General features: G+C 38.9%; 12 protein-coding genes and 1 non-coding gene across 13 annotated transcripts; 6 read left to right on the top strand and 7 right to left on the bottom strand.

Moving 5' to 3' along the window:
* Positions 1-13: 13 nt before the first annotated feature.
* On the bottom strand, positions 14-1717 carry BEWA_006050 (hypothetical protein; the record flags this gene model as incomplete). Its single annotated transcript, XM_004830805.1, has 1 exon — positions 14-1717. The coding sequence occupies one exon, from the start codon at positions 1715-1717 to the stop codon at positions 14-16; it is 1704 nt and encodes a 567-aa protein (XP_004830862.1).
* A 527-nt stretch (positions 1718-2244) lies between these two features.
* Positions 2245-4028, top strand: BEWA_006040 (hypothetical protein; the record flags this gene model as incomplete). Its single annotated transcript, XM_004830804.1, has 2 exons — positions 2245-2844; positions 2880-4028. 2 exons carry the CDS (start codon positions 2245-2247, stop codon positions 4026-4028), a joined length of 1749 nt encoding a protein of 582 aa, XP_004830861.1.
* Positions 4029-4118: 90 nt separating this feature from the next.
* On the bottom strand, positions 4119-5286 carry BEWA_006030 (hypothetical protein; the record flags this gene model as incomplete). Its single annotated transcript, XM_004830803.1, has 5 exons — positions 4119-4790; positions 4825-4878; positions 4914-4991; positions 5029-5111; positions 5151-5286. 5 exons carry the CDS (start codon positions 5284-5286, stop codon positions 4119-4121), a joined length of 1023 nt encoding a protein of 340 aa, XP_004830860.1.
* A 241-nt stretch (positions 5287-5527) lies between these two features.
* Positions 5528-6430, top strand: BEWA_006020 (hypothetical protein; the record flags this gene model as incomplete). Its single annotated transcript, XM_004830802.1, has 1 exon — positions 5528-6430. One exon carries the CDS (start codon positions 5528-5530, stop codon positions 6428-6430), a length of 903 nt encoding a protein of 300 aa, XP_004830859.1.
* A 76-nt stretch (positions 6431-6506) lies between these two features.
* BEWA_006010 (hypothetical protein) lies at positions 6507-11182 on the bottom strand (the record flags this gene model as incomplete). The annotated part of the gene is made up of 4 exons (XM_004830801.1): positions 6507-6632; positions 6666-6924; positions 6959-7254; positions 7289-11182. 4 exons carry the CDS (start codon positions 11180-11182, stop codon positions 6507-6509), a joined length of 4575 nt encoding a protein of 1524 aa, XP_004830858.1.
* Positions 11183-11569: 387 nt separating this feature from the next.
* On the bottom strand, positions 11570-11640 carry BEWA_006000. The gene has a single exon. It is a non-coding gene; the product is annotated as a tRNA-Gly (tRNA).
* Positions 11641-11938: 298 nt separating this feature from the next.
* On the top strand, positions 11939-12482 carry BEWA_005990 (hypothetical protein; the record flags this gene model as incomplete). The annotated part of the gene is made up of 3 exons (XM_004830800.1): positions 11939-11995; positions 12025-12230; positions 12266-12482. 3 exons carry the CDS (start codon positions 11939-11941, stop codon positions 12480-12482), a joined length of 480 nt encoding a protein of 159 aa, XP_004830857.1.
* A 9-nt stretch (positions 12483-12491) lies between these two features.
* BEWA_005980 (replication factor C subunit 3, putative) lies at positions 12492-13564 on the bottom strand (the record flags this gene model as incomplete). Its single annotated transcript, XM_004830799.1, has 2 exons — positions 12492-13381; positions 13417-13564. The coding sequence occupies 2 exons, from the start codon at positions 13562-13564 to the stop codon at positions 12492-12494; spliced, it is 1038 nt and encodes a 345-aa protein (XP_004830856.1).
* A 191-nt stretch (positions 13565-13755) lies between these two features.
* BEWA_005970 (hypothetical protein) lies at positions 13756-15129 on the top strand (the record flags this gene model as incomplete). The annotated part of the gene is made up of 5 exons (XM_004830798.1): positions 13756-13789; positions 13831-13926; positions 13962-13996; positions 14038-14127; positions 14161-15129. 5 exons carry the CDS (start codon positions 13756-13758, stop codon positions 15127-15129), a joined length of 1224 nt encoding a protein of 407 aa, XP_004830855.1.
* Positions 15130-15287: 158 nt separating this feature from the next.
* BEWA_005960 (hypothetical protein) lies at positions 15288-15941 on the top strand (the record flags this gene model as incomplete). The annotated part of the gene is made up of 1 exon (XM_004830797.1): positions 15288-15941. The coding sequence occupies one exon, from the start codon at positions 15288-15290 to the stop codon at positions 15939-15941; it is 654 nt and encodes a 217-aa protein (XP_004830854.1).
* Positions 15942-15969: 28 nt separating this feature from the next.
* BEWA_005950 (glyceraldehyde 3-phosphate dehydrogenase, putative) lies at positions 15970-17073 on the bottom strand. The gene has a single exon (XM_004830796.1). The coding sequence runs from the start codon at positions 17008-17010 to the stop codon at positions 15997-15999; it is 1014 nt and encodes a 337-aa protein (XP_004830853.1). The 5' UTR covers positions 17011-17073; the 3' UTR covers positions 15970-15996.
* A 282-nt stretch (positions 17074-17355) lies between these two features.
* On the bottom strand, positions 17356-18884 carry BEWA_005940 (cytochrome C1 precursor, putative; the record flags this gene model as incomplete). Its single annotated transcript, XM_004830795.1, has 2 exons — positions 18504-18884; positions 17356-18471 (listed from the first exon to the last, which is right to left on the bottom strand). Exons 1-2 carry the CDS (start codon positions 18573-18575, stop codon positions 17356-17358), a joined length of 1188 nt encoding a protein of 395 aa, XP_004830852.1. The 5' UTR covers positions 18576-18884.
* An 88-nt stretch (positions 18885-18972) lies between these two features.
* BEWA_005930 (hypothetical protein) lies at positions 18973-19914 on the top strand (the record flags this gene model as incomplete). The annotated part of the gene is made up of 1 exon (XM_004830794.1): positions 18973-19914. The coding sequence occupies exon 1, from the start codon at positions 19216-19218 to the stop codon at positions 19912-19914; it is 699 nt and encodes a 232-aa protein (XP_004830851.1). The 5' UTR covers positions 18973-19215.
* Positions 19915-19917: the final 3 nt, after the last annotated feature.

Here is a 19917-nt window from a genome sequence, read left to right as displayed (position 1 = left end):
AAACAAAACTTGACTAAAACATTTTAACAATATTAGAAGCTAAAGAATTCCACTCTTGTTGATTTGATACGATATGTTCCGATATATCAAGTGTATAATGTAGAATAACGTCTATAGTGTTCTGATCAACTGCACCATTGTTGTCACGAATCCTTTCGAGAAAGATGTTTGTGAATATCACACCCGACCGAGTACTAAGAATCTTCTCAAATCCTTTGCATTCCCGTTGCGCTTTGATGAGGATATTACAGCATCTTTGCAGTGCAGTGTGTCTTCCATCTTTACCGGTCAAGAGGTACAAGTGTCCGGTTAAGGTTATTCCTTCTAATATAAACAGGAAAAGCTTTGTAAATGATGAATAATTAAAGAGCAAGTTTTGAATTCGGAAACCGCTGGACGTGTACTCGCTCAAAAAATTGGATCCCTCGAATGCAACAAGCGACTTTAAATTGTGAGCATCACATGCCAATGCAATAAAGTCTCCAAGTGTTTCCTCGTTTTCCAATGCCAAATCTACTGACTTGCAAATTTCTACAAATTTGTCCAGGCTCTCTATAATCATACAAAGCAAGATGAGCTTCATCTCAATACCAAGCTTCCTACCAACTTTTGCAACAAGCAAACGCCCTTTATTTAAATCTAAAATACCAGGAAACACATCCAAGTCTCCTGTTAAAAGGATAAATAACTCGTGCAAATATTCATCTCTGTCCTTTTGCATTTTGTTGAGTGCTGATACGTGGTTCATTGGACATTTTTCAATCTCCTGCTCCACGTCACATAACACATATAGCGTTTCATAACAACATTCTATCGTTTCTCTAATTCTTCTGTGCCTGTCTACAATTGAATTATCTACCGGATTTGCTGAATCCCCTCCCAGGTAAATTAACTTTCTACCATGACGCACAGATGCGGAACTGGTTTTTCCAAACCTATTGGGCTTATTTACGGGTTGTTTTGCCTTTTCTGAATCTGGTTTTTCCTCATCCGATTCAGCATCTGCTTCTTCCTCCGGTTTGCGAATACCCAAATGATACAAATTCCATCTACCACTATAGCTCTGCAATTTAGGATTCTTTGACACTTGTGCTAATTGTATCCTTAGTATACGATCAAGTTCCTGTTCGTTTATGAAAAATTCCCTTTCGATCGTTTTCGCATTTCTGTGAACACCGGAAATATGACGTTCAATAGTTCTTTGCGATACATTGAAACTGCTATAAAGTTTAGCCTTATTTTCGGCCAATATGTTTACATAAGCGTCAGGTACATCGAAAAGACCTAGTTTCTTGTACTTTTTGAGGTCTTCCTCCCATGTTTCAGGTTTGTGATCTTCGGTATCATCTGACACATTCGCAACAACTTTTTTCTGGTTATCTCGTCTCCTATAGTTTTGGTCTTTCCTTTGGGTCCTATTTTCCACCTGCTTTCTTATTATTACATCAAAATCGCTGAACTTTTCGAGAGCTGTAGATACACGCTTAGGTCTTGTGGGTACCGAGTTCTGGATACGTTCTGCTTCCATGAACGTTTCGGTGGGATCCCAAAGTGTATCACCAAAATCTCCGAATGTATCCGCATTTAGTATATCTGTATCTCCGAAATCTGACCCGTCCAAATCCAAACACTCGATATCTTCCAATATTTCGCCCACCACGTAGTTATCATCGCTAGCAAAGCCCCTATTCGGGTCCCTGCCGCAATATGCGTTCATCTATGTAGATATACCGGTCAGCGTCGAAAAAATATCGGTTTTGTGCCCTTGTGATTCTAAAGGGGTTAACACATTCCCCCACAGGTAACAAATAGACGAATTAGAAAGAATAGAGAAATAATCAAAGATCTTTCCAGATTATTCGGTTCAACTCTTTTATATTAATGTACCGAATAGTCTAATTGAATTCTTAGGTGTTCAAACGTAGAGTTATACAACTTGGAGACCGACAAACCCTTTCAGCCAACACATGTCTGTGACTCTAAACTTCATAGCAAACAATAGATTCTGTAACCATTCTTACGGCTCTCTGCCAGCTCATCATCCTACAACGTGACTTTGGGTTCTCCTTTCGACCGTTCCTCGTGCTCGTTTGTACACTAAAAAATCCCATAAATTACCGGCGTCAATGATAAAGCCTAACTAGTGCAAATGGCTACAGAATCTGCCAGTTATTGTGTTGCTTGACTCGCCTTGTAGTGTTCAATATGTGATTAGTATGTATTTAAAGGCCAGAAATGTAAAGTATGGCAAAACTATTCAATACTCTGTTGTATATCATCGCATATACTCTTTTTAACTCCCAGGTGCTAGGAAGGATACACGGCAAAGAAGACTACCTTCCAAAGGTATCTCTGAGTCCTTTGCCGCTGCGAAAAGCCTTTATAGGAGTAGAAAAGAAGAAAGTAACAGAGGTTTCACCTCAAAAAAGTCCAAAACATCATATTTTTAACAAGGAAGCATTGGTCAAAAAACTTCTCACGGAAGAAACAAAACGAGCGATTGTTGTTGCTTGTGGTACAGCCTTATTCACAGCAGTTTGCTACAGATACGTTCATAAGCTCATATCATATCATCTCTATGATAAATATGTGAGTAAAGATGCCCCTGGTATAGCAGACGTTTTGGGTCATGTGCTATACACCAAAGACCCAGCTATTGACCCCAAAAGAGCACCGATAATAGATAGATTGTTCAACTCGATCTCATCTGCTCTCTGTAAACTTGGATGGATCAGAGGTTTGTACAAACCTGGAATTAGGAGAGTACCGATTTCCAGTGCTGTTGACGATGATACCGTGACTGCCCTTTACTTTCACTCTTCTAACATTGATAAATTGTTAAATGTAAGTCTAATAATTGTAACACATATTCTGTTCAGGAACAAGGGTTTGTAGAATTTACTCCAAAACTCAAAAAGATTTATGAATCCATGAAAAATAGCGGCAGAAAGCTACAGGTTGTCTACGTAAATTTAGATCAAAGCCACACTGATGCTGTTGACCATTTTAATGAAATGCCATGGTATGCACTCCCCTTTGGTGACAAGAGGAGAATATTAGAATTGTGCAAATTATATGATATCACAAGCGTACCGAGCATTGTTCTACTCGATTCCTCAGGAAAGGTTTTGAATGACAGAGCACTATATGTGATGTTAAATAGACCGAATGACTACCCCTGGAAAATTCACAACATTTTAGACATAATACCAGACACACTAGTAAATGGAAATAACCAAACCGTATCAAAAAGTAGGCTTGGTGGGAAGCTTGTAGGATTATATTTTGGTGCTGGGTGGACAAAGAATAATAAAGACTTTGGTGCTAAACTCACTGAGTTCTATAATTCAGTTAATAAGAAAACAGATGATAGATTTGAAATTGTATATGTTTCAAATGATCGTAATGCAGATGAATTTGAAAAGGAACTAGGCGATACAAACTCACTGTGGCTATCCACAAAATACCAAGATGGAAATTGCAGGACCCTATTACAACATTATCTAAACGTACAGGCACTTCCATCCTTGATCATCTTGGATCCAAATGGAAACATAATAACGAGAGATGGAAGTTTTTATGTTGAAACTGATCGTAACGCAGAAATATTACCATACAAATCGTACCTCTACAATCATGGTAAACAAAAGGTTGAGGACATTGCAAATAATATCGACGGATTCGCACACCATCCAGTCATTATTGTATTCGCTGATACACTTGATAAAAAGGCCCAAGAGGAACTAGAAATACAATTAAATGAGGTTGCTGAAAAACATAACGATAATCGCATAGGTCGTGAACTCAAATTTTTCATTTCAAAGGAACCTCACAAAAGAACTGATGCTATTAGAAAAATATGCGGCCTGAAAAGAACTGAGCATCCTCAAGTGGTCATACTCGATTTACTCAGACAAAGCGTATATTATAACCCTAAAATGTCAGAAATTACACAAAATTCAATCTTAGATCTAGTGGAAAACTATTACAAGGGTAAAATTAAAACCAGAAGAATAGTTTTACCGTAACTTTCACCCTCACAACAAATGGCTGGGGGAATTGTGAAATGCAGATTTTAAAACGAAACTACAGTAAATTCTTAAATGATTTAAATCAACTTACGCCTTTGATATGATGCAATCTATGTCGTCTGAAACCCAATCTTGAGTAGGCAGTTGCTGAACAAATAGTAGTGTGTGTTGGTAGTCCATTAACTTCAACTTATCAGACCATACAGACAAAAATGCAACAGAAACATATTCGTGAAATGGAACTATTCCATTGTTAATTTCCGCAATATATGTATCCCAAAGTCTGATGGAACAGTCCATTGGAAGCTCTCTAATAAGCATGCAATTCATCCACCTAAATGGAAACTGCATAAAATCTATATTTATTTCCTCAAAATGGTTGTACAAATCAACATCAATTCTCTTTACTAAATCACCTATTCTTCTTAGAGACTTGTAGACGCCAGGTTGATGTTCTGTGTAATTATCCTGTAATTGCGATAGTATCTTTGAAAGACAAAAAAAGGAATCAGCTTCTATATCTTCCAGTGTCTTATCCGATAGTGTACAAATATCTTCAATTTCCAATGTAAATTTGTCAACATGTGGTCTGATAAAAGATATTATAAAAATTGTGAGCAGATCATTTATTCCCTGAACGTATCCACTAGCAGGATTCCTGACACTCCATAAAAACAATATCCTCTCCATGAGAGCCTGAATACGTGAATCTTTGAAAATTTTGAGTGAAGGACTAGTTCTGGGTATATCCACTCTGATCTGTGCCGTATCTATTGTTTAAAGGTGGAATTACCTGTTTCAGCAAACTCAGCTCGGTTTCAGAAAATGTTCCCTTCATGTAATGATTCTACATTTGACATATATGGATTGACAACAACATACTTTACATGTTTCTAAATAGTGTTTGCGCTTCTTGTCAATAACAAGCTCACGGGTTGATGTGTTAAGAGGGAGATAGCCCTGAGAATGCAAATTTGCAAAAGTACATAGAACATACCAAAACGAGTCTCCATGCATCAGCTCTGTAGCACAGTGGGCTATCATCTGGTACTCCGAGCCATAATAAGCTCCGTAGTTCCTCTGAAGTGGAATTGATGTGTATCAATAAGGGGAGCGAACCTATATCTATAACTTGGGCTGCCAGAGCCGTTCCAAGCCTCTTTATCTTCTCAGAACCGCTATGTGTGGACTTTCCACTGGTATGCGATGCCGGAGAAGCAGAAAACCCGCCCTCGTCTGCAAAGCCCTGTGCCATGATAAACGCCTCCTGATATCCACCAAATATACCATATGGTGATAGCAGTGCATTCTATAAAGTGTAATTGGTGGTGATAGAGGCGTCTTTACGACTTTTGATTTTCTTTCGACCGCAGTGGTGCAGGCGACTGTTCGTCCGGTCTTCTCAGTCTCCATTTTGTAGCTCATGCAACAAATTTTTAGTTTGTTGTTATGAGGATGCTTTTGAATAAATACGTACATTAGATCTAGTCTAAAGGATGGAGATTAAAGTCTCCGGACCCGTGGATTCATTAACCAGTGCTGATCTGGAGATTTTTGATGATATCACGTCCTCATTCAGTGAATCAGTGGAAGATGTACTCAACAAAAACTTTAGTCAACAAAAGAAAACGGAAGTTGCCTCTGAAAATCCAAACCCTGAAGAGAATACCACCAAGAACAAAAAACTTGCAGCTATCTACTGCCGCCAATGGCTCTCTGGTGTATTAAGTATATTGTCACACAAATTAGCTCAAGAACCTGCCACACCGCTAAAGAATGCCACAATGCCAATCCCATCTGAGCCAGAATTTGTAGAAGATAACCTGGACTTCCAAGGTGTCGAAGATATGGGTATCTTTGTGGATAATGCCAAAGTTTGCGGAGATGGACAAATAGAAGTCGACTATGACTCGGTCAAACCAACCGATAACTCACAGTTCAAACCTAAACTTAAAGCTAAGGAGCTCATGCAAATCATTTTACAAGGGAAGGAGGCCGAGTGGCTGCTTCACAAAAAACTAGAAGGATTTTGGAAATCTAGCCCTGGATTACTTATGCAGTTAATAAATTCAGAATTAGAACCAATCAATGATGATGAAGCTGCTCCGGACAACATGGAGGAAGTAACATCAATCGATGAAAAATCCCTAAGCTTCCTAAACGAACTTTTGGAAAATGACCGCGAGGAACTTAACAAAAATATGGAAGAATACATGGCCAACGATCCAAAGTTACTCATAGATTACGCGTCAAGTCTTGGAATTGTAGGAATGGACAGACTAGTTGAACTGTTTAATAAAGTAAAGAAAGAAATTACACATGTTAACAAAATGGCACGGTTCTTTTCAAAGTTTGCCATTGAACTCAACTCTCCACGTAATCAAGTAGAAATCATGTAACCTCTACCATCTTCTCTGTGTAAGAACCACTTGTCACTCGACTTGTACTGTATTTTTATATTCTGAAACTACGAAATTAAGAAAGGATGTATATTACCTCATTAAAACTGATGGACGCGTTGGAAATCTCCTTCAACTTTACAACTTTATATTCCTTAGATGTATTGGTCAGCAAAGAACCAAGCAAACCAGACGAAGAACACTATATTTGTTGTATTTTTCAAATTATACAAACCTTCCACACGATGAAGCAAGGAACCCGTACATAGTACGCCGCAATAAAATTTCCTGCAGAACTAAAGGCTACGCACCCTATTTCACTTTGGCGGCCCATAAACATTCGCCACTTTGTGGCAGTCCTCACGTCATAAATTATTATATGACCGGTCTGAGAACCAACCGCAAAACGTTGCGTGTCCTGGTGGAAATCCACCATTGGAATATTCTTTACTAGATAAAACAATGCAGATGTTGCATGTCTTAACATTAATATTCTAAAGATTTACTATTTCATGTTATTAAAATTACCTCATGTTGTAATCCGACGGATCAAGACATTTTATTATAATACCAACAAGATCAGGGAGGTGGTAAATTCCAATCTGCCGAAAGTTGCTTATGAAGTTTATGATCAACTTAATCGATGTGGTAATGTATGCCCCCCCTAACTTCTTCTTTTTAACAATCCATCCAAAGATATCAATAACTAGCATTGTATCCTCACAACAGCATAATATAAGTAATTTGTTCCAGTGATCAGAGGCTGTCAAGTGATAATTATGGATTATCATCAATATGAAGTACGCATTATCCATCGGCATGCCCTGAAAACAAATATAAAGGAGATAAAACAAATACCTCTACAGATTCAAAATCATCGCGAAATGCGGTGGCAACTTTTGAATAGCGAATGTGCTCTGGGAGAATAGACTGTTTTGAAAGACTAGACAAACTCCATATGATTCCAAACCCTTGTGTAAAAGCATCAAGGAAGAAGGTGTTGCTATCAAATAGGGTAGCGTTTTTGTCCAAAATTTGAATGCTGGGATCAGACTGAGTAGGCATTATCAATCCAATAAGCTGCTGAGCAACATATGTCGCAAACAGATAGTTCTTTATCCCTATTCTAACATGATTGCGCAGAGAATACAAATGATTGTCAAGTGCTATAAACGTTAGAATTATCAAGGATGCATCCTCTTCCCATTGTTTTGGGGGTGTTGCAAAGTCGTCAAGAGTTTCTAACCCATTCTCTGGTTTCAGGCAGGCACCACATCGAGTTCCAAATGTGAAAGTCGTAGCATTACAGTGGCAAATGTAAATGTTTGTCCTGCTCTTCACATTCATCTTAAAAGAATGTGCATTGTGAATGTAGAACAAAGCCCTTGAAACATGAAGATCTAGTTCATGATTTGAACAAGAATTTAGCCTTTTAGCCAACAAGTTGGACAATCGAGTGAATAGAGTTTGGCAGGTACAAACCAACATTAAATTGGCAAGTAGCCATATATCTACCGATTGTTCCCATGTATATACAGTTTCGTATACGTCTTTGGAAGAATATGTGTGAGAAAAATATAAATCTTGTAATAACAGACATGTTGACAAATATGAGTTTGTATTCGTGTGTGGACTATCAAAAATATCGTTCGCAGAATCCTTTATAACAGATGGAAATGAATTGCAGCGAACAACCCGTGGTTTTGGAGGTTCATCCGATAATATACATTTGCGATGGTTTATGTGACGTAATATACAAGTTCCAAAATATTCAAACTTGAGGGGAATAGAAATTGAACCGTTAGGAATACCTAAATAACCAAGAGTGGATGACTCTAACAATGCTAGAATATCGGCATTAATGTGATTTTCATATAATACATTGGTTAATGGAAATATAACGAAAGGTGTTGCTTTAGTAATTTTTTCATCACGTAAATCTGAAAAATCAACTTCTCTTGCCTTAACATATCGTTTGCTAACTTTAGAAAATGCTCTTCCACTATCTATGAGAAATCTCCTATGGTTAGCACGTGAACACTTTGCTTTAGATAAAAATGTAAACTTTTTCGAACCTTTAAAATGCAAGTTTAAAAAAGAAATACAAAGTGGTGATATTAAACTTTTTCTTTTGCGCTTATCAGAAAATAGAGACAGGGAAAGAAGATAATTTGGAGGAAGTGATTTCATAATATCAACATTTCCACCCTTTGTATCATCTGAAGTTTCCGTTTGCCACTTGTTTGACAGGAGTGAAGTTATCGTATCAGCAAAGCTCATGCTAGATTTTAACTGTCCAAAAGGGGACATGGTCTTTGACGTAGACAAGAAGATAGCTCTCCTGTAAAGAAAAAGCTGTGGAAAACGTCTCAAAAAACTCCCAGTTGTTATCCTCCATAAAAGTACATGGGCCTTTGTCAGAACAAAAAGCAAATCTCTCTCATTGTTAACGAAAATTTTATCTATATCAACATTGAACAAAAAGCGAGTGCTATCCATACGATGTAACCCTCTAGAACTTTCAGAATGGAAAATAAGATTTTGTTGGTGCAGATATTCCGTGCAATGGTTATCCTTAGAATTAGCTTCAGAATATATTGAATCATCTGGGATTTGAAACGGAATATTTTGGTAATTGAAACAATGGCCAACAAATTGAGATATATTAAACAAAACCAATGATCCAGAAGAATCCAAAGAAGCAAAGGAATCCGGTAATTCAACCAAATCAGATTCCTTAGATTTTTCTCCAATAGATACTATAGAATAGACATTGTGAACAGACCTTATAGGAAATGTATGACATTTATTCAAAAACAAGTATATTTCCAACGTACTCAAAGCATAAATTGTAATTCCTCCATTATCCATAGCAATAACCAAAAAATTATTTCCTACAGAATGCAAAATCCAACGACTAGTATCAGCCTCAAAATCATTCTCAAATTTTTTTACTGGAGTGCTGATTCTGTAACTGGCAAAAAATTGATTAAATACTCTATCTTGATTAATTGAACTTAAAAATGAGACGACTGCATTAGGCGATGTCATATATTCAATTCTATAATCGGTCAAATTTATGCAACGAAGCATCCCATTCGAAAGAAGCTCAATCTTATTAATGACTCCATTTCTCTCAACAATGGAAACTGAACAAACCCTATCCTTATGCGCTAAAGTTGAGCCGATTCTTAGGGTGTTTTTCATCCTACTCCAAAGCTTAAAGTCATTCTTACCGTAGGTTATTTGTCCGTTATTTGTGTAAAGTGCAAAAACAGTAAGTGGGAAATCACCTAGATCCATCAAATCATAGTTGCAAAGATTTTCATCAATTAAAAAACATATGTCATGATTGCATTTTATTGATTGAGAAAACGGAGGAAACCTAATGGTTTTTACAGGATAAAAATGACGCTTTGCATTACGTTTAGGAATCATAAACATACGCGCTTTTCCATTTTTCAACCATGCGAGTAACAAGTTAGCATCGTTGTATACCCTTAAACATTTGAGTCCAAACCAACTTTCTGTTCTAGGGCTAAATTCTGAGTCGGAAAAACTCAAAATCTCGGCAGTCCTTATTAATTCGCCATCAAACTCGTAATACCAAACCAAAATGCGATAACCAATCAAAAGAAAGATGAAACGATCAATCATGCATAAATGACCTTCCTCCTTTTCAAGCTCAAAAATATGCTCACGTGCTGCATTAATACCAAAACGACCTCTAGAAGTGCCACTTCTCTTTAAAGTGCCTTTTCTTTCCGGTGTTATTTTTGCCTTGTGACCATAACACATATCCCATTCCGAAATAATCCTAATGGAACCATTTGATGAACCATCCAAAATCTTGTAATGCGATATACGCACGGTCAAGTCCAAAACTAGCATATCATGGTTATCCAATAAAATGGCTATTAATAATGGGCAAGAATTTGTCTTTCCAATATCCTTTAAGGAGGCCTCATCTTCATTTTGAAATGGAATGCCATGCCGAAAACTAAGGATTGAAGGTGCGCAACCACACTTTACTGATACTATCTTTGGAACTTTATTCGGTCCTGTGCTAGAAAATCCTTCAAGCGATGGATCATCTGATTCCGTGGTAAGCACGCTACTACGATTATCTGCTGTAACCTTCAATTGAGCCGATTTATGCTCTTTTGAAATATCTAATGTTTCTATTAGCTTTATATTCCATGCGTCAATTATATTTATCTTATAGTCACCGACCAATGCGATAAATCTACGATCTGGTAAAACCAAAATTTTGTTGATCGTGAATGGAGGTCCCCTCACCTTGTGTAAACACCGATAATTTGTCAATGACCATACACAGACTGTACTGTCTTCATGTAAGGACAAGAGGATTTCTTCCGCCGGCTGCGTTCCATTGAAGCAATTTGGAGAATGTGAGCCATCTTTGGGCGCAAATGATAGGCTAGAGCCAGCCGCAAACTCAACTTGAATGACCGGAAACGCAACTGAGTTGTTATTAAAGATGAGCAAGAACTTTTGCGTCAGCTTCAAATTGTTTGCTTTCTCATAAATCTCCTTGAACCTGCTTAATGACCGCGTGCAATTACTATACTTTCTATCGGAAGAACTAATTTCCCATAGAATTATCACACCTTGCTCTGTTCCAGTTGCTAATAGCCGCTTCTCGTTATTAATAGCTGCACATCTCACCTCAAACGAAGCATCAGACTCCGGTATAAAGCAAAAGGCTGTGCTAATGCTATTCTTGTCCATATTCAGCTCATATTGGTCACCATCTCAAAAAGTCAGCATTGACGACTGCTAACTTGTCCTATGACTTCAAAGTCAGGAGATAGACGCTACAAGTAAAAGTAACACGAAATCCTTACACAGAGGCAGATAAATGAGAAAAGCCAACGTGTTGCGAGACACCCGTGCAAACAACCACCGAATTAGTTCGAATTATGAACAAACCGTGAATTGAGAGGTGGTAAGCTAAACATTTTCATAAAATAACCAAAACCTTTTAAAACAGAAGTTGACATGACCAGTTAGACAATGTCTCTAATTGAATTAAATGTGTCAACATGAGGACACAATAACGAGAAGGCAACCCTTCTACCATCACCGAAGTTCAAGGGCATATACACAAAAAAGTGGTGCATCTGCCGGGAATCGAACCCGGGTCACCTCGATGGCAACGAGGTATTCTACCACTAGACCACAGATGCTCGAAGGATCCAGCAAAAGAGAAGTTGAAATGTATATATAGCGAATAAATACAGGAAGTTTTACTAATTTTTAATATTCATACACAACAATTTCACTCTTAGTGCTTTAAAAATTTTTATAGGGTTAATCTTATTGCAACAACTTTATGCCATAGTTTTCTCAGCCTTTTATTTTTCAATATACGCTGTTGTGAAAAATACACATAAATCAATTATTAGTCCGAATATAGTAGAACTGTGGAACATACTTAGCATATAAGAAATATATGACTCCAGAATAGTACACATGTGACTGATCATGGAAGAAGCAACGCCAAAATCGCTCGAACTGTTACCTGTGGCATTGGTAGGAAATGTTTGGCTCTTTTTCATGAAAACGTGTAGGTGCATGATATACTTCAGAGAGGAATCACATCAGTTGACCATCCAGATTCTTCAAACGATGTGTCTACAAACAAAAACGCCAAGAAATACCTTCCAAAAAACAGGAAATTTAAAAAGGAAGCTATCGCATCTCTAAATCGCGCATCATCTCTTTTTGTTCTATACGTAACAACCATTGCCCACAGTATTGCCAAGGCTAACAAAAGGTTAGAAGCCATAAGCTGCAAATATATCATTATAGGAGTACTGTTGTCGAACGAGATGTTATGGAAGCGCTGAGAACATGCATGTTCTGGGAAATCGAACGAAGGATTGTAAACGAACAAGATACGCAATATGAAGAGGATGGAGACGACGTGGAAATTGACGACGCTCCTACGAATGATTTAGAACAGATGGATGATATAGAAGATATTGCTGAAAATCCAGAAGAAATGGAAATAGACGAAGAAACGTAAAATCAGTAATTAATTCAACTTTAAATCAAACTTTAATCGCTCAATTTCATATCGCACCTCTGCAAACGCACTTACAATGGAAGCAATTTGTATGGAAGCTGTAGCTCCGGCTGATAACCTTTCCTCGATATCAGCGAGTCTCATGATCAATTGTATTATGGGCACATTTGGCCAATCAATTTTAAGTATTGCTTTATATAAACCCTTTACAATATCCTCAACTGAGTATCCTTTAAGGTGATGTAGCTCATTTAGCTCGTCAACACTTTCCTTAAAAGAGCATTGCATTAGTGTTTGCAGCAGGTGTTCAATTTCGCTATTTTGGGGCATTCCTGAAGTTGTCAGGATCAAATTGGCATCAATCACATTTCCTTTAGAGTATGACATTGCTGTTACCTGCAAACAGTTCAATACACGTCTCATATCTCCCTGTCCTATTTGGATCAGTGTATCTAACCCACAATCTGACAGTTTTAAATTTTCCATTTCTGCTATATCTCTAATCCTTTTTCTGACAAAATCAGGCTTTAGCGGCTGAAAGCGAAAACCGGTACACCTAGATTGAATAGGGGGGATGATTTTATTCATAAAGTTGCAGATCAGACAGAATCGTACGTTGCTAGAATAAATCTCCATGATTCTTCTTAGCGCATTCTGCGCTGCGTTGGTCATCTGATCGGCTTCATCTAATATAATTAACTTTAGCGTTGTCTTTATATTACTATCTTGCGCAGATGTGTTTGAGAAGGTGTTTGTCGTCTCGGAGAATGCCTTAATTTGTTCTCTAACCGTATCAATACCCCTTTCATCCGAGGCGTTTAGCTCTAATACAAAGCCATTTTTCTGGTTTCCATATAAATAGCGGGAAATAGCCATTATGGTCGATGTTTTTCCGGTACCTACACATCAGCTGCACAGAATATCATCAAAATACCTGGAGGACCGTGAAATAACAGGTGAGGAAGTTGACCCTTTTCCGCGAATATCATCAACGTAGACATGATATCCTCATGGGATATAATATCCTCAAACGTCTCGGGTCTATACTTCTCTACCCATGGAGCGGCCAAAGACGAACTCATTTTCCGTAACTCTGAGACTTTAAGATAAATATGGTCTCATTTAGGATACATTTTTGTTTATTAACAAAAAAGCGAAGGTCTTTATATTGTGATGGTATGTGTGGATTCCATGGGACCACGCTAGTCATCCATATCCCAATTAAATTATAACCAGTACTCTTAATGGGAATAAATGGTCTCAATAGCGTTTGATGGGCTACTTGGTGGATCTTGCCATTCCTGCAGGTACGAAGAGTCGTAGCTGTCGTAATTCATTTGCATTTCAGGGAATTCCTTTGATATTTTCTGCGATATATTAAATGAATGTAGAATTTGTAATACTGTAGTTAGGTTAAAGTCGTTTAGAAGTGTTTCCAGCTCAGGTATGTTGGCTCTTTGCCATATCTCAGTAATTTAGGTAATCCTGCGAGTTTCGTTTATAACATACTCTCGGTTAGTATTAGCACGAGTTCTGTTATGCATAGTCTACATAGAAGCACTCGGAAAGGGCTAAGGATTGCAAAAGAAGCGTAGTCGTGTTTCATTATTTTGATTTGTGGGCCACGTCAACCACTCTACAAGAGGTTTGATTCATAAATCTTCATATATAAGCGTAGGAATATAGTAATACAGGACACAGTGGTCCTAGTAAGTATGAAGAATATCTGAAACAGATTAGGGTTGCTGAAAATACCACTGAAAAACTCAGCAAGTGTGAAAGTAACTGGACATATAAGCTACTCTACTGGATTCGCTACTCACTGATATTTCTGCTGAACGAGAAGTTCTCCCACGAACTTGTGTGTATATGCATATACGGAAACTCATCCACAAAAGGTTTCTTTGGTGATATTTTCACAGAATCATATGATTTACATGAATTCACAAAGAGTACCATATTCAACGACCTTGGATTAGACGAAAGTCTGTTTAAGCGAAGATTATCTGTGGAGAAATGTCAGATTTCCAAACAAATTGAAAGAGAGTTCGATGCTTTGACGAACGATTTGTTTCAAGATATATCAAATGTAGATGAGACATCTTATGGAGGAATATTCAATGCTTCGAATTTAAATATTCCATTTAATGTAGACTGCACTAGTTTGAATCTATCAGAGGTAACACTAATTTGTGGCGAAGAAGGATCTGGCAAAAGTACATTACTAAAAGCAATTTCAAAAGCGTGGTATAATCAGATCGCAAAATCAACTGCAAAACAAAATTTTCAATTGTCAAATATTAAAAGAGGGCATATTTTTAATCTGGAATATTATGAACTGGTTAGCCATCTTGTAGGTTGCGGTGAAGCATATATTAGAGACGTATTTGCAAATGCAAGATATAATAAACCTTCCCTTGTTCTACTAGACGGTATAGAATTAATATTTGAGAACGAACAGTTGGAAGAAAATAGGGCAATACCTTCTACAGTATCAAAAACACTCTTGAATGAATTATCAAACATTGAGGAAGGCGTAAAATTCGTTTCATGTACAAGCGGAAATGTCTTAATAAGTGATTTATCTAGAGATTTTCAAAGTGTTGTTACAGACGTTATACTTTTATCCAAGAAAGATTTAAATTAACCAAAATGCAGATCTTTAGTCTCGGACAATCTATAGCGCAAACCACTTATATCGCATACCTTTGTAACAAAACCCTGGGAATTGATTCTAACTCAAGACATCGAGAAAACTGTCCCAATAGGTTTCATATCTCTGTGTTTCCAAGGAGTGGAAATTATATGGAAAAACCACGCGGCGGATATATACCACTGAATACTATGTTTTATAAGGATCGTGCTCCAAACTCCTCAGAAAATAAATCTCCTTACAAATCTATCGAAGAAGAAAAGGAAAACGTCCCTAAAACAGTCATGGTTGATTTGGCACCCCTTACTGAAGATGCAGTCATCATGTCCAAGACAAGTTCTCTAAGAAAATACTTGGATAGTGGATTCCAAATTTGGTTTAGAGTACTATTATCTGAAGGATCGAAAGAATTAATCATGTCCGCAGTTCAATTATTCGATAAAATCAAACTATTCTGGGCAGATATAGCACAACCCTTAGGAGGGATACATATCAATAAAGCATGTTTATCGCAACTCTTCGTTCCATTAGTCCACATTACAAAAAAAGGGGTAAAAGTTAAAAACTTGCCACCAGTTCAAGAAACGGACATCAACTTGGAAAACCCACCAATCGAATCCAAACCCTCAAGATTCATGACCCTTAACAAGAAAAAGGAACCATCCATCAAACCAATCGAAACAAAGACGGTAGAACCAGAGATCTCCCCAACCCATGCACCGGAACCTGCCCCGAACACCGCCCTCAAGAAAGAAGAAAAAAAAATCTCAAGATGGAAAACACTCAACAAACCCCCAACAACTTAAACTATTCATACATGTATCAATCATAAACATAAAATATACAAAATACCTAGGCAACCTACTGCTTGCCGCTTACATAGAGAGCGAGATCCAAAAGTCTGTTCGAATATCCCCATTCGTTGTCATACCAGCTGACCAACTTCACGAAATTCTCATTGAGGGATATTCCAGCCTTTACATCAAAAATGCTAGAGTGCTTGTTGTCTACAAAGTCAGATGATACAACCTCATCCTCAGTGTATGACAAAATGCCCTTGAGTTCGCCATGGGCAGCATCCTTTACGGTCTTTACAATCTCTTCATAAGATGCAGGCTTTGCCAATCTACAAGTCAAGTCAACGACACTAACATCAGCGACAGGTACCCTGAAAGCCATACCGGTCAACTTTCCATTCAACTCTGGAATGACCTTTCCGACAGCCTTGGCAGCACCAGTGCTAGCGGGGATAATATTCTCACCAGCACACCTACCAGCACGCCAATCCTTGCCGCCACGGGAAGCACCATCAACGGTCAATTGGTTGGCGGTCATAGCGTGAACGGTGGTCATCAAACCTTCAACAATTCCAAACTTGTCATTAACAACCTTTGCCAATGGAGCCAAGCAGTTTGTGGTACAGCTAGCGTTGGACATAACGCGAACGCTCTTGTCGTATGAAGTATGGTTAACACCAAAGACGAACATGGGAGTACCGTCGCTGGTTGGTGCAGAGATGATAACCAACTTGGCGCCGCCATCCAAGTGAAGCTTAGCCTTCTCGGTGCTAGTGAATACACCAGAGCACTCAGCTACAACATCAACATTGTGCTTTCCCCAGGGAATGGAGGCAGGATCCCTCTCAAAAGACAAGGCAACGGACTTGTCTCCAACCTTGAGAACATCACCTTCGACAGAGACCTCATGAGGAAGAGTGCCATGCACAGAGTCGTATTTCAACAAATACTTGATGTAATCACCGCTCATGAATGGATCATTTACAGCAACAACCTCAATACCCTCGTGGGCCAAGGAGGCGCGGTGGACCAAACGACCAATACGGCCGTAACCGTTAATCCCAAGTCTTACAACCATTTTGCGCACAAGTTTGTCGAATGTAGGAAGTCAGTAAGTTAACAACTTATAAACTGTGTACGGGAGAAAACAACGTCGATCCCCATCGAAGATTTTTTATCGCCCCCATGGGGTCTGCCTAGCAGCGGATCGATGTGTACGCTAAACGCGCGAAGACGAACGTATGCGAATCGGATTCCATGCAGCTCGTGGCCCAGGAGACGATAAGAAAAGTGTCCACGCATCACAGTAACGTCACACACCGGACACCCACCTCCACACCATAACCCAAATAAGACATAACAAGAGCAAATGCAGGCATTAAAGAGCATAAAGTCATCAAATGTACATATAAATGGAAAAAATTTACTTGACATGCTTGAATTTTCTAAAGTCAATCCTTCCGGTAGCGAGATAAGCCCAAAAGAAGCGATACCATAGAGACATTGCGAAAGCACACAAAGTAACACCCGTAATTGCCTTGATCATCATATTCTTACGTTCATCATGTTTTGGATCTGCAGCCCATGTCAAAAAGTTAACAACGTCCTTTGCCATTTGAGAGACAGTGGCTGGCGTTCCATCCTCATACTCAACCATTCCATCCTCTAGTGGAGGAGGCATGGCAATCGAGCCACCTGGGAAGTAGCTGTTAAAATACAAACCAGACCTAAGCTCAATTCCCTCTGGAGGGTCGCAGTAGCCTGTCAGAAGAGCAAAGAGGTAATCCGGACCTGTCTTCCTAGCGGCGGCCATCAGAGACAAATCTGGTGGAATCGCACCATTATTTGCATATCTAGCTGCCTCAGAATTTGGGTAGGGATCTGGGAATGCATCCGTTAATATACCAGGTCTAGTGTACATTTCTCCTTGGTCGTTTGGACCATCAACAACATCATATTCAGCGGCAATTTCCTTGACACGCTGCTCTGGATATACTTCATTGACCATATGGCGGAATTTTGTGTATTTCATAGAGTGGCAAGTTGCGCAAACTTGACGGTATACTTCGTAACCTCTGCGTACGCTACCAATGTCGTGTCCATGCAAAGCAGGTTTAAACCAGAAAGGATAAGAAGGGGCCTTTGGAGGATCCAAATCCGAACACCAGGCGATTGGGCGCTTCTGTAACCAGCCATGTACAAATGTAACTCCCAGAGCTGCGCAAACATAAACCTTTAAGCTCTGGTAGCGATATTTTGACCGTTGAGTATTTTCCTCATGTGTATAGGGCTCGAAAAAATTTGCCAGACGTTGTTGTGCTCGAACCGTAGGCAAGTAATAATCAACACCCTCAATTAATGTTCCACGAGCGCGTTGCTTTTTGTAATCTATGGCTGGCGATCTATATGAATAGCTTGGACGTAATGGCTCCAAAACGTATTTGTTGAAGCTCTTGATGCGTGAATTTGTTAATACACTTGAGTTGTAAACCGATGATACCAGATTCCTATTCCAACGGTGGATAAACGATTTCTTCCACTGAAAAGTTATAAAGTGAAGAATAGACTTACCTTTGTTGGCAATTTGCTCCATATTTTATCCTTGTACCCAGGAAAGATCTTTCCTAGAGCGTCGCTACCCATTTTGTACAATCGGTAAATTGCAGAGTTGTGTCAATATTCCATTTGTATGAGCTCCCAACTACCGAGGGAGAACCGAACGTAATTAACGGACGACTGTCGCAATGCAGTATGGTTTTACAATTGTAAGCCAAGATGCATAGAGCCTATAACTATATTTGCAGATTTAGAGGCGTCTTTGTGGTGAGATGGTCCTCACTTTATGGAGATAATAACAAAACAAGGACAGAAATGGTAAATTTGTACCTACTTGGATTCAATATGCCAAATAAACAAATTTAGTAACAGGCATTGGCAATTATTGTCCAATGCTGAATGACTTGGATGTGTTCGCCTTGGCTAATCCGAGTGGGGCTTGGCCAGGCCGGTGGAAATAGAAGGATAAGCAGGAGCTATTTTTAGACAAATTGCTCTGATATCCCATATAAGGCACAATAGTTTTGTGATATCGTGCCATGTAGCTCGATTTGGTCTACCGTCCACACGTCGAGCCGATTCCCTCCCTAGGCGTCCTATCGCAGTGTACTCTATAGAGGAGAGTATAACATAAATTTTTCAAATATACTCGGTATCACATCCTAAATTCATACTGGAAGTTTAATCCGGTTCTGTACATTAATACGCCAAGCTTTGAACAAAGACCATGGCGAAGGAGTCCGATGCTGCAGAGGCAGCACCTGCTTCCAAGGTGGACGACTTGGGAAGGAAAGTCTGGGATCGCTCATACTACTCGGAAAAGGCCGCTGGGAAGACTGGACGAACTGGAGATGAAGTAGAGCAAGCAATCTCCACCCTTCTTCCTGATCCCAGAAGGTCCGTAGTACACGTTCCAGCCGTCCGCGAAAATCTTAAAAGAAGGACACAAACCGTAGATTTAACCAAAAACCTAGGGAGATCGGAAGTAATAAATGCATTAGCGCCAAAATCGCAACAAGGCGGATTCTACTGTGAAGTCTGTGACTGTCTAATCAAGGATTCCCAAGCATATCTGGACCATCTCAATGGAAGGAAACATAATAGGTTACTAGGAATGACCATGAGGGTCGAAAAGGTCGATTCAAAAACAGTGGCTGCAAAATTACGCAGTCTGGCCAGCCAAGATCTGGTAGCCAAAAAAACTAGGGAAGAATTAGAAAAGGAAGCTCAGGAACGTATCGAAGAATTAGAAATGTACGAACGAGAAATGCGCGAAAAAAGGCGACTCTTGAAAAAGAAAAAACGAACAAAAGATGAAGATGTAAAGTCCCAAGATATTAAACAACCAAAGGTTGAACCGGATGTTGACATCACACCAGAAATGGAAGCAATGAGGGCATCTGGATTACCAATTAGCTTCTCCTAATCT

This window comes from Theileria equi, chromosome 3, assembly GCF_000342415.1.
Source record: "Theileria equi strain WA chromosome 3, complete sequence".
In the NCBI taxonomy this organism is placed as follows: Eukaryota; Apicomplexa; class Aconoidasida; order Piroplasmida; family Theileriidae; genus Theileria; species Theileria equi.
The sequence above is the reverse complement of the archived record's forward strand: the minus strand, read 5'-3'. Positions and strand labels throughout refer to the sequence as shown.

Coding starts and splice junctions, on each gene's coding strand:
- BEWA_005950 (XM_004830796.1), bottom strand. CDS start 17,010: ATGGTTGTAAGACTTGGGATTAACGGTTACGGCCGTATTGGTCGTTTG.